Source organism: Schistocerca cancellata, chromosome 10, assembly GCF_023864275.1.
Source record: "Schistocerca cancellata isolate TAMUIC-IGC-003103 chromosome 10, iqSchCanc2.1, whole genome shotgun sequence".
In the NCBI taxonomy this organism is placed as follows: Eukaryota; Metazoa; Arthropoda; class Insecta; order Orthoptera; family Acrididae; genus Schistocerca; species Schistocerca cancellata.
In genome coordinates, this window is record NC_064635.1 from 113,914,087 (window position 1) to 113,927,203 (window position 13,117).

General features: G+C 39.1%; 1 protein-coding gene across 4 annotated transcripts in view; it reads left to right on the forward strand.

Annotated features, from left to right (window-relative positions):
• The window catches only part of LOC126106467 (ankyrin repeat and protein kinase domain-containing protein 1-like), a 206,086-nt gene that overhangs the window by 76,374 nt on the left and 116,595 nt on the right, over nucleotides 1–13,117 (forward strand). For all 4 annotated transcript variants that reach the window (XM_049912752.1, XM_049912751.1, XM_049912753.1 and 1 more), the window contains exon 4: nucleotides 4,955–5,064. In XM_049912752.1, the coding sequence (XP_049768709.1) occupies nucleotides 4,955–5,064 (110 nt within the window). The remainder of the gene's footprint in view (nucleotides 1–4,954; nucleotides 5,065–13,117) is intronic.

Below are 13,117 nucleotides of genomic sequence, written 5' to 3' on the forward strand. Positions count from 1 at the left end.
GTTGACCCGAACCAAACAGTGACTCATTCTGGATAAAGATGCTTCTCAGGGACAATACATGGATTCTGTGTTATCGAAATCTGGCACTTTTGTTTAATTATGCTACCATTAAACTGAATGTGTACCATTACACTGAAGATTATTTTCTTATGAAAATGACTGTAGAAATCTTATTTTCTGAATACCCAATTGGCAAATGTTCAACTCTTCAAATGGCACATTGCCTTCAGCTTGTGTTAGTTGGATCGTAAAAGGATTCAAATGCAGACCTTTTGTTAAAATTGAATGCAGACCACTTCTTGGAATGACTAACTGTTGAGAAAGGCAGTAAATTGACTTCACTGGACTCGTAGTAAATTGACTTCACTGGACCCATAGCAGTGTTCTCACTGATGTGAGCAACATTCTCTACTGACCAACAAGAACAAAGATGTCAAGGTGATCTGATGTTCACTGTCCATCCTACATTTTGAATTTACTTACCAGTCTCTACACTGTTGACACAAGAGACCGATTTTGCATACAAAAAATTACATCAAGTCTTCGAACGGTCTCTACATAGCATTCATCATACTTGAAGTGCACTTTCAAAATCTGTATGCATTGATACAATGTGTATTTCTCCATTTTTAGCTGATAGTAGTATGCACAAATGAAATATTAACAGATGACATTCACTTAAATATCAGGTCCTTAGTCATCTTTCTTTCAAATTCTAAAGGTGGCAGGGGTAAAATACAAGGAGCGAAAGGCTATTTACAATTTGTACAGAAACCAGATGGCAGTTATAAGAGTCGAGGGACATGAAAGGGAAGCAGTGGTTGGGAAGGGAGTAAGACAGGGTTGTAGCCTCTCCCCGATGTTATTCAATCTGTATATTGAGCAAGCAGTAAGGGAAACAAAAGAAAAATTCGGGGTAGGTATTAAAATCCATGGGGAAGAAATAAAAACTTTGAGGTTCGCCGATGACATTGTAATTCTGTCAGAGACAGCAAAGGACTTGGAAGAGCAGTTGAACGGAATGGATGGTGTCTTGAAGGGAGGATATAAGATGAACATCAACAAAAGCAAAACGAGAATAATGGAATGTAGTCGAATTAAGTCGGGTGATGTTGAGGGTATTAGATTAGGAAATGAGACACTTAAAGTAGTAAAGGAGTTTTGCTATTTGGGGAGCAAAATAACTGATGATGTTCGAAGTAGAGAGGATATAAAATGTAGACTGGCAATGGCAAGGAAAGCGTTTCTGAAGAAGAAAAATTTGTTAACATCGAGTATAGATTTAAGTGTCAGGAAGTCGTTTTTGAAAGTATTTGTATGGAGTGTAGCCATGTATGGGAGTGAAACATGGACAATAAATAGTTTGGACAAGAAGAGAATAGAAGCTTTTGAAATGTGGTGCTACAGAAGAATGCTGAAGATTAGATGGGTAGATCACATAACTAATGAGGAAGTATTGAATAGGATTGGGGAGAAGAGAAGTTTGTGGCACAACTTGACCAGAAGAAGGGATCGGTTGGTAGGACATGTTCTGAGGCATCAAGGGATCACCAATTTAGTATTGGAGGGCAGCGTGGAGGGTAAAAATCGTAGGGGGAGACCAAGAGATGAATACACTAAGCAGATTCAGAAGGATGTAGGTTGCAGTAGGTACTGGGAGATGAAGAAGCTTGCACAGGATAGAGTAGCATGGAGAGCTGCATCAAACCAGTCTCAGGACTGAAGACCACAACAACAACAGTCATCTGACTAGTTTGATGCACCCCACCATAGCTTTCTCTGCTGTGCCAACCTCTTCATCTCACAGTAGCACTTAATGTCCAACATCATTACATATTTGTTGAAAACATTCCAATCTCTGTCTTTCCCTATCAATTCCACTCTCTCTGGTATCATGGAAATTATACCTTGATGCCTTAACATATATCCTGACCTGTCTTCTTGTGAATGTAAGAATATTAGGAAAAGGATAGCCACTACCCATGTATAGTGGAGCTGCCGAGTCACAGATAGGCACAACAGAGAGACTGTCACAAAATGAGCTTTTGGCCAACAAGGCCTTTGTTGAAACATGCCCCCCCCCCTCCCCCCCCCCCCCCCCTGCTACACACATACACACTTACGCAACACATTTCACACACACATGCCACAGTCTCTTGTGAATATTTCCCACAGATTTCTGTCCTTGTTCATTCTGTGGAGGAGCTCGTCATTTTTCATCTTGTCAGTCCACCTATGGTAATTTGGTAATTTTCTTAGATTCTTTTCTCGTGCTCACCCTTCCCCCCTCCCTCCCTTCCTCCCTCCCTCCCTCCTCCTATACAATGCTGTGCTCCAAATGTTCATTTTCACAAAATTTCTTTTTCAGCTTGATGCCAGTCTTTGATAACAGTAGACATGTTTTTCTTGCCAGGAATTCTGTAATTGCCTGTGGTAATCTGTTTTTTGTGTTCTCCTTGCTTTGTCTGTTGTGTGTTATTTTGCTTCCAAGGTAGCAGAATTCCTGTAGTCCATCTACTTTGCAGATCCCAGTTATGATGTTTAGTTTATCAGTAACCTGATTTGTGCTATTCCTCATTACTTTCATCTTTCTTCAATATACTCTCAATTCATTTTGTGTTCTTACTAGACTGTTCATCCCATCCCATTCACTTCTTGACATCAGCATGTATGCTTGAACTATTGTTGTTGCTACCAATTCTGATGAGAATATTCCTATTGCTAAATCATTCATAATAACTCACTCTTCCACTTACCTTTCTCATCACACCAAGTTATTACTCCAGTTATACAACTTTCTGCTGCTGCTGATATTTTCTTATGTTCATCTGAGAAATTGTTATGTTCTGTCCATTTCACATCAATGACCCCATTGTACCTAGGTTGAGCCTTCGCTTTTCCCTTTTCAGATTTTCTGACTTCCCTGTGAGAATCATAATTCTTACATTCCCCACTCCAACTCAAATATTGTTACCCTTGCATTGGTTATTCAGTCTTTTTCTCATGTTCACTTCTCCTTTGGCAGTCCACTCCCAGAGATATGAATTGTGGACCGAGCTGGAATTTTTTTGCCAATGGGAAGCTCATCACAATTTTTTTTCAGTTATAGGCCACATGTCCTGTGGATATAAATGATTTATGTTTAATGCCATTGCCATCTGCGGCATCCTCATACCATTGATCATTGCTGATTATTCTGTCTTTAGGGGTAGTTTCCCACTGTAGGGCAAGACAGTGTCCTCTGTCCACTCCTCCACTCTCTTTGACAAGCCCATTGGCAGAATAAGGGTAATTCCTTATCCTGGAAGCCTTTGTCTGCTGTTGCTGGTTTTACCCCTGCTACTGCCAGAAATTTAAAAGAGTGTATTCCAGTCAACATTGTCAAAAGTTTTCTCCAAATTTACGAATGCTATTAACATAGGTTTGCTTTCCTATAACCTGTACTCTGAGATAAGTAATAGGGTCAGTATTGGCTCGCATGTTCCAACTTTTCCCTGGAACCCAAACTGATCTTCCCTGAGGTTGGCTTGTACTAGTTTTTTCATTTCTCTGTAAATAATTTGTGTCAGTTTCTTGCAACCATGACTTATTAAACTGATAGTTCAGTAATATTCACAGCTGTCAGCACTTACTTTCTTCTGAATGGAATTATTATGTTCTTTTTGAAGTCTGAGGATATTTCCCCTGTCTCATATATCTTACAAACCAGGTGGAATAGTTTTTACTCATGGCTGACTATCCCAAGGATATCAGTAGTTCTGAGGGTATGTTGTCTATTACAGGGACCTTGTTTCAGCATAGGGCTTTCAGTGTTTTGTAAAATTCTCCACCAAGCAAGGTGACGCAGTGGCTAGCACACTGGACTCACGTTTTGGAGGACGACAGTTCAATCCCGCGTCCGGACATCCTGATTTAGGTTTTCCGTGATTTCCCTAAATCGCTCCTTTGAAAGGGCACCACCGACTTCCTTCCCCGTCATTCCCTAATCTGATGAGACCGATTATCTTGATGTCTGGTCTCTTCCCCCAAACAACGCAACCCAACTCAAATTCTTCTTGCAGTGTCTTATCTCCAATCTCATATTCATCTATTCCTTTTCTCTTTCTATAAGATTGTTTTCAAGTTAATTTCTCTTGCGTAGCCCCTCTATGTATTCCTTCGAGCTTTCAACTTTTCCTTGTTTGCTTAGTATTGGGTTTCCATTTGTGCTCTTGAAATTCATACAGCCATTTTGTTTTTCTCCAAAGGCCTCTTTAATTTTCCTGTAGGCAGTTTCTATCTTTTCCCTAGTTATACATGTCGCTAGTCACTCCTGTTTAGCCATTTTGCACTTCCTGTCAGTCTAATTTTTAAGACATTTTTATTCCCTTTTCCCTGCTCCATTTGCTGCAATTTTTGTAGTTTTATATTTTTTATGGACTTTAAATTGTGTGGAGAGTTGTTGAGAAGTTGAATAACCTTATTGCTTGTACCATTCACAGACAAAATTATTTTACCTGCAATTACGTTCAAGTTCCCCTGATGTGAGACATTCTCTTCTATTGTTATGTCACAAGGATAAACTCTAACATTGTGGGTTTGATGTGCTACCAAAAATGTACCAGGAATGTGAGCTGAATGAGGGCAACTTGTATTAGTTTTCCATTGAATGACAAATAGTTTTTGAGATTTAATGACAAGTCATGCTGAGTGAACTTGCTACGAGTCAATTCTGAATTTCTTCAGAGTGAGAAAGTTATACTGAATAAATGAATCTGTGTATCTGTCTGGTGGGGCAGCATGTGAGTTCGAAAGAGAGAGAGAGAGAGAGAGAGAGAGAGAGAGAGAGAGAGGGAGGGAGAGATGTAAACTATTCATAGTTTGCTTTGACTTTATTTAAAATGTTGCAATTATCTACTAGAATGTAGTATTACATTGCAAGTTGTAATACTGTGATTGTATCGTTTGTTTTCAGCTTGTGAACTTGACTTGGTAGACCGTGCCCACCTGCTTTTAGAGTCTGGTGCAGATATCAATGCTGCAAATAATAATCATAGCCGGCCTATTCATGAAGCCATCAAAAGAGTATGTTTTATTACCCATATTATCAAAATATTACTGTTGTTTTTAATGAAATTAAATGAAAACAGATTTTGATAATCAGTTGCAAAGAAAGAGATCATATGCACACAAAGATTCACTAGTAAATTCTGCTTCCATGCTTGATTTAATGCTATTAATTACAAACATTATCTTAGGACCATATTTCTCTTTTATGAGGGTGTTCAATAAGTAATGCAAAACACCTTTTTTTTCTTGGACTATTTCAGTGGGAAAAATGTGGAATTTGTTGTGGGAAATCATGGAAAATACCTGCTTCAGGTCTGACAGGTGGCAGTGCTATATGTAGCCTTAAAAATGTCATCTCTAATGGAGGTGTGTTCCAAGCACAGAGCTGTCATTGAGTTTCTTTTGGCAGAAAACCAGAGCATCACAGATTTGCATAAGCACTTACAGAATGAGTATGGAAACCTGGCAGTGAACAAAAGCACGGGGAGTTGCCATCTTTGAAACAGTGTCCTGCAGACTGACCACATACAGCTGTGACTCCTGAAATGTTGGAAAGTGTGGACACTCTCATTCAAGGTGATAGACACATCACAAACAAATACCTTGCTGCACAACTGGACGTCTTTGTTGGTAGTGCTCACACCAGTGGGGTATGCAAATATGTGGGTCTGCTGAGTTCCTTACCACCTAGTAGGAGACCATAAAGAGCTTCCATCTGTTTAGCACAATGAAGGATGCATTCCACAGGAAGCAGTACATGGATGGTTGGGAGATTATTGATGCAACAAGACATTTCCTCTGACATAAACCAATAGAGTGATGCCATGTGGGCATAAAGGCCCCTCCAGCAAGGTGGCATAAAGCCACAACATGGAATGTAAATTATGTTGAAAAATAGTATGTTGTAGCCAAAAGAGTGGAGAATAATGGAATGCTGAATAAAACCGACCTGCTTTCAGGATCCTGCATGCTTAATGACTTGTTTCCATCACGAGCCAGCTTGCTCCTATTCTCTCACCCAATTGCCACTCCTTCACATCAACTAATCCCCTTCCTTTCCATGCTCTCACCCCTTTCTCTTGCCCCTTTTCTCTTCTCACTCTTGCCCCCCCCCCCCCTTGCATTATCTCGAACCACATACCATTCCTGTCCCCCTGACCACTCTGGTCTCCTCCTCACTCTCACCTCCCACCTTCTTCCTGCTCCTGCCCTCAAACCCTACCTGCTCTTTGCCTTCGAATCTCTGTCTCTGTGATTACGTCACTAAAGTTATATTCTAATGAGACAGGATTTGAGTCCCTGTCCAGTGTTTTGATAAGATTTCCTGTGTTATTCCTAAATTACTTCAACAGACACAAGAATGATTCTTAAATGGCCATACTCATTCAACTTAGATAGTGCTCTGTATCCAATATTCCCCGTGTTGTCAAGTTGTTAAACTCTAAGGGTCAATTGTTAAAGCATTTGAACTTATATTAACACAGAAAATGACTTCAGATCAAGCTTAACCCAGAAATCTGCACCTTATAGATGTTAATCCCAGATTATATCTAAAAACAAAGATGATGTGACTTACCAAACGAAAGCACTGGCATGTTGATAGACACACAAACAAACACAAACATACACACAAAATTCAAGTTTTTGCAACCAACGGTTGCTTCATCAGGAAAGAGGGAAGGAGAGGGAAAGACGGAAGGATGTGGGTTTTAAGGGAGAGGGTAAGGAGTCATTCCAGTCCCGGGAGCAGAAAGACTTACCTTAGGGGGAAAAAAGAACAGGTATACACTCACACACACACACCCATATCCATCCGCACACACACAGACACAAGCAGACATTTGTAAAGGCAAAGAGTTTGGGCGAGTGAGAAAACTTTTTGCCTTTACATATGTCTGCTTGTGTCTGTATATGTGCGGATGGATATGTGTGTGTGTGTGCGCGAGTGTATACCTGTCCTTTTTTCCCCCTAAGGTAAGTCTTTCAGCTCCCGGGATTGGAATGACTCCTTACCTTCTCTCTTAAAACCCACATCCTTTCGTCTTTCCCTCTTTCCTGATGAAGCAACCGTTGGTTGCGAAAGCTTGAATTTTGTGTGTATGTTTGTGTTTGTTTGTGTGTCTATCAATGTGCCAACGCTTTCGTTGGTAAGTCACATCACCTTTGCTTTTAGATATATTTTTCCCACATGGAATGTTTCCCTCTATTATATTCATATCATTAATCCCAGATTATATTGCTGTGGAGCAATCAAATTTGGGTTCAAATGTAATCATCAGTTTACAATGTAGTGGCATAACAAAACAATGCTTTTGTTTTGTACAAATACAAATTGAAATAATAATATAGTTATTAACATATAAATGTGTGACTATGGCACTTCCACACTGCTGAAGCTCGAAATATATTTTTTGCTTATCAGCTAAGTACATAATTAGTCCAGATAATAATTGATTTCATAAAAATTCTTGAAGACATCTTGTAATTTATGTAATTAGTTTAAAGGCATTTTATAGACACTTAGTGGTAGGGTAAGAAACGAAAGTTCAAAATGTTTGCCATGAACAGGTAAGTTTGTTGATTTTGACAGCAGCCAATAGTGACTGAATATTTCTTACAAATGTGGTCTCACTGTCAGCTTGAGTAGCAGTAACTATCAGTGTGTATTAATTGAAGAGCTGACATTGAAAAGGATGTAAGTGCAAATTTTGTCAATATTCCAATTTTGCATTGAAAATGTCCTGTGTGCTCTTGCCAATGGCCAGGAGAGAGATCTAAGTGAAGAGCAACGGTTGCTTGTAGTTTCCACTGATGCCTCTAGATGGCATCTGATGTAACTCCACAGTTGTTGGCATGGAAAAGGAGGCATGTGCCATTGAGTATTCAGTGAGAACTGATGCTACACTTACTGAAGTCTGTCAGTTGATTTATATTCACTACTCATTTAAGTGTCTTTTGAAATTATCTGAAGAATTGTGTAGAGCTAAGATGTCAAGGAACATCCCAAAAGTGAAGGAAGTGTATAAACCTCCAAACAAGGTACATTTCAATCAGTCCTTTGTTAAATATAACAACATAACCAACTCATTGTTTGCATTGAACTCCTTTGTTATTATTGCTGGCTCCACTTTGTTCATTTCTATCCAGGCTTCCAGCAAATGCTGATATGCATGCCAATCATTGAGCAAGAGTGACATCTAGAAGCTGTATGAGGATTTATCACATTTATCAAAAGAGGCCCAAGGCACGTATTTAATGAGTCGTATTCATTTGACGAACATTGCAAAAAGACACCATGGGAGCCATGAAGACCCAACAGAAAGCAGAAGACAAGTGTTAGCTGTGTACACTATTCCAGCATGGCAAGGTACCATACAGGTGTGTAATAATACCTTCCTAGCAGTATTCGGAATATCAAAAATGAAGAACCAACTTCTCTTGGAAAGCTTAAAGAAAGGAGAGATAGTGTTCAGTGATGCCCAAGGCACTTCTGCCACATCACACAAGCGAAAATATAATGCCACTAACACACATAACATAAAAGATCATGTTCGATCATTCCCAACAGAAGAAAGCCAGTATTCGAGGCAGAAGTCAGCAAAGCAGTGCCTCAGTCCTGTTTCAAAAAATTAATCGGCTTTATCACGCAATCGAGGAAAAATTTCCTGTGACACATATCAATGGTCAATTTTATTGCAGAGTCTTCAAGAGAGAATTTCCCAATCTGCATTATGGACGGTTGAGGACAGACATGCATGGCCCCTACCGCTGAAGGTTCGAGTTCTCCCTTGGGCATGGGTGTGTGTGTTGTTCTTAGCATAAATTAGTGTAAGTTAGTTTAAGTAGTGTGTAAGTAGAGGGACCAATGACCTCAGCAATTTGGTCCCTTAGGATTTCACACACATTTTTTTACATATTTTGAGAACAGATACCTGCTGTACCTGCGATAAAGTCACCTACAAAATAAACACCAGTAATGGGGTGTCCAGATTAGCTGCAAAAGAGCTTCACCTCAGGGATGCTGAGAAATCTGTAAGACTTCTTTCCGATTCAATTACATCTAGTCAAAATTCTTCGAGCACTATAGTGACTGTAGCTATAATATGCAACAGGTTATGTTCACGCCCACTTTGACACTTAATAACATGTTTTATATGCGCCAGCTGTCAAATTGCAACCTGTGTGTTCATGTGAGAAATTCTGCAGTCTTGTGTATGTGGCATGAAGGAATTGGAGGCCATGGAGCAACACTATTGCATCATGTCTTTTAAAGGTTCTGTCCAATCGATTGACACTTAAGTGCCAGCTGGAAATATGGCGTGACAACTGCGCTGGTCAGAATAAGAACAAGATGGTGCTGCTGGTTCTAATATATCTAGTAGTGAGAGGATACTATGATTCTACTGAACTGAAATTTCTGGTCTCTGGGCATTCTTATACACCTTGTGGTTGAGCTTTTGGTGTTACTGAGAAATGAAAATGCATTTGGTGTCAGAAGAGCTTCAGAGAGTAGTGATATCTTTGCAGTTACATAACCCATTTCAGGTGGTGAGAATGGCAATATCTGATTTCTTTGATGTCTCCCATGCCTGTGATGAGTTTATGAACACAACATCATTACAGATTACTAACAAATCGTGGATCAAAGTGTCTGTGACAGATTTACCATAAATTAAAACAAAGAAAACCTTCAATGAAATGGAAGCATGGGAGTATCATACTATTTTCAAGAAGGAAAAATATGAAGAATTTGAGAACATGCACACCCTCAACAACGAGACACATGTACTACATATCAGCAATGCCAAGAAAAAAGACTTATTGGCTATGTTGGATTACCTAGATCCAAAATATCATTACTTCTACAAGGACATCTGCTCTTCCTAACTTTTTATTGTTGTGTATAACAATGGTTTCAATAACTTTTGCTAATATCTTTAGTAATTATTTTTCAAAACACATAACTAAACTGATTATACATAAATATTAGAAGAAATAAATCATTTCTTAAGTTCCAGTAACATTTTCTTAACTCCTGAAAAATTTACTTTTTGACACTTACATTATTTTCCACGTCAGCTCTTCACTATTGATTTAACTACAGAACACATGTGTAAACAATTATGACAACTGCACCCATGTTTATGAATGAAGCATAAGCAAGTATAAGTGAGTCAAGTACTGTGCTTCAGGGGGTATAAGTTATACTGTATACCGTATTTACTCGAATCTAAGCTGCACTTTTTTTCCGGTTTTTGTAATCCAAAAAACCGCCTGCGGCTTAGAATCGAGTGCAAAGTAAGCGGAAGGTGCCGCCACAACTAACTTCTGCCGTCGAAAATATGTAGCACCACACAGGCTTGCTTTGCAGGCACAAAGATGAATACTGGCGCCAAAACCTCTGCGTCAGTAAAAAAAAAAAAAAAAAAAAAATAAAATAAAATAGTGGAAGACAAAAATAGTGGAAGACGAGCTTTTTTCTCCGCCCCGAGTTTCGACCACTGCGTTTTCATACATTATCCAACGAGACAACGAAGTAAATACAAATTCCGTATTGTTCATCTTCGAATGTAGCAGCATTTCAATGTACTACGAAAATCCAACGGGCAAGACTGTTCGGGGTTTTTGTCAATATGGCTAACTCTATGTTCTGAATTTTTTTCTACCTGTGAGAAGAGATGGTTGCTAATAGGAACTTTTATGAATTGTGAATCACATGCAGTATTCTCTTCGCCATAAGAATAATACAAATATAAACATTTTGTGATGTATTCTTTCGTGTTTGCTGCTATCTCATTTAAATCCTATCTGCCTAATAAACTACGAAACTAGAGTGAGACAACAGCAAATGCGGAAGAATATACATATTATGTTTTGTTTATATTCGTATTATTCTTATGGCTAATAGTGATCCATTCAGAAATGAAGCACGGCAATTGACTAGATTTTTAAATCTAAGATGACTAATTTCTGTGCAGAATGTAATGTAATGTACTAAAGCGGCGTCTGCAAAGATTTTCAAACGGGGAAACATTTTCACTAAACTCTCGTTCAGAACATCTTCTATCATACGCAGTCTACTATTTGGTTCTTGTTGATCATTATCAAAGAAAGCAGCAGTGTAAGTAACAATAAATAGCAGTCTCTTGCCATTGTTTCGCTAATGAGACAATTCCTCTCTCTCTTTTAAGCCGCGGTAGTGCGCAGAAAAGCAAGCCATGCCGCGAGCGGCGGCCGTGAACACGCAGTATCAGAATGCGACAAACAATGCATGACACAGTACAGTAATGCATTTTCAGCTTAGAGTGACGTTAACACCTATAACAAAGAAAATGGCACTTATCAGATCAAAGAAAAATAAGCAATCAATTCAAACCAGACGAAGCACGTGAAAAAGGAAGGGTACCCGTATCGATATGGACGGAGCGCCTACCGCATAGCAATGGCTACCTTGTAAAGCTTAACTGCTAAGCTTACGAGTCGAACCAAACTACTGTAGTTGTATCGTCATTCATTCAACCTAAATTGTGTCTCATATTAAAATGGACCAACTTTGTTTCGATTTGGAGGTGCGGCCTAAAACTTTTCTCTCCTCTTGAATTTCGAGTCTCAAATTTCAGGTGCGGCTTAGATTTGGGAAATTTTTTTTCCTTGATTTCGAGTCTCATTTTTCAGGTGCGGCTTAGATTCGAGTGTGGCTTAGATTCGAGTAAATACGGTAGGTAGCAGAGGGGTTGCATAGTGACATACGGTGCAGAGGATCTCAGGTTTGAACTTTACTTGGTTCAAGAGATTTTTTTTCTCCAACTCATACTACTCTCTGTATGGTACTGAACACAAGGATAATTATAACATCACTATGTTTTGAAATCGTGCTGTATTTTCTGAGTGTTCTGGGCCACTGTGGTGGGCAGCATTCTGTGTGCTTACACCACATGTAAATTATATTGTTTCCTTTTGTTTATTGTACAGATATCGCAGTATTTCGATGTGTCTTCTTGCAACAACAAAGGACAAACCCATATGTGAAATTTAATGATAAATCATTTAACATGAGATTTTGCTTGGACAAAAATACTGTGCAGCAGTTAGAACTAAGGTTGAGAGCACAGAACAAGAGTGTTTCTGCTGAAACCAAGCAAAAGAAACAAGTCACTGACTCCAATGTGCCTGCTTCTTTTAAAATTAAGATTTTATGCCACAAGAAGTTTTCAGGTGGTGGTCAGTGCTTTTTTTTAAAACTGATGCAGCAACAGCTTACAGCACTGTCCACACAGTATTGGCCTGCTTTGTGTCACTGAAGAAAGAATTCATCAAAGTGCCTGTGGAAGAAAACTCAAGAGTATTTTTTATCAAATATCAGTTGCACATTTACCTGGTGATTTAGGCACTATTGACTGTACTCATATCACCAAGAAGTCTCTTGGTTGTGAAGGTGCAGAGATATTTAGGAACCTTCATGGATGTTGTTGTTGTTGTGGTCTTCAGCCCTGAGACTGGTTTGATGCAGCTCTCCATGCTACTCCATCCTGTGCAAGATTCTTCATCTCCCAGTACTTACTGCAACCTACATCCTTCTGAATCTGCTTAGTGTATTCATCTCTTGATCTCCCTCTACGATTTTTACCCTCCACGCTGCCCTCCAATGCTAAATTTGTGATCCCTTGATGCCTCAGAACATGCCCTACCAACCGGTCCCTTCTTCTTGTCAAGTTGTGCCACAAACTCCTCTTCTCCCCTATTCTATTTGATACCTCCTCATTAGTTACGTGATCTACCCATCTAATCTTCAGCATTCTTCTGTAGCACCACATTACAAAAGCTTCTATTCTCTTCTTGTCCAAACTATTTATTGTTCATGTTTCACTCCCATACATGGCTACAGTCCATACAAATACTTTGAGAAACAACCTCCTGACACTTAAATCTATACTCGATGTTAACAAATTTCTCTTTTTCAGAAACGCTTTCCTTGCCATTGCCAGTCTACATTTTATATCCTCTCTACTTCGACCATCATCAGTTATTTTGCTCCCCAAATAACAAAACTCCTTTACTACTTTAAGTG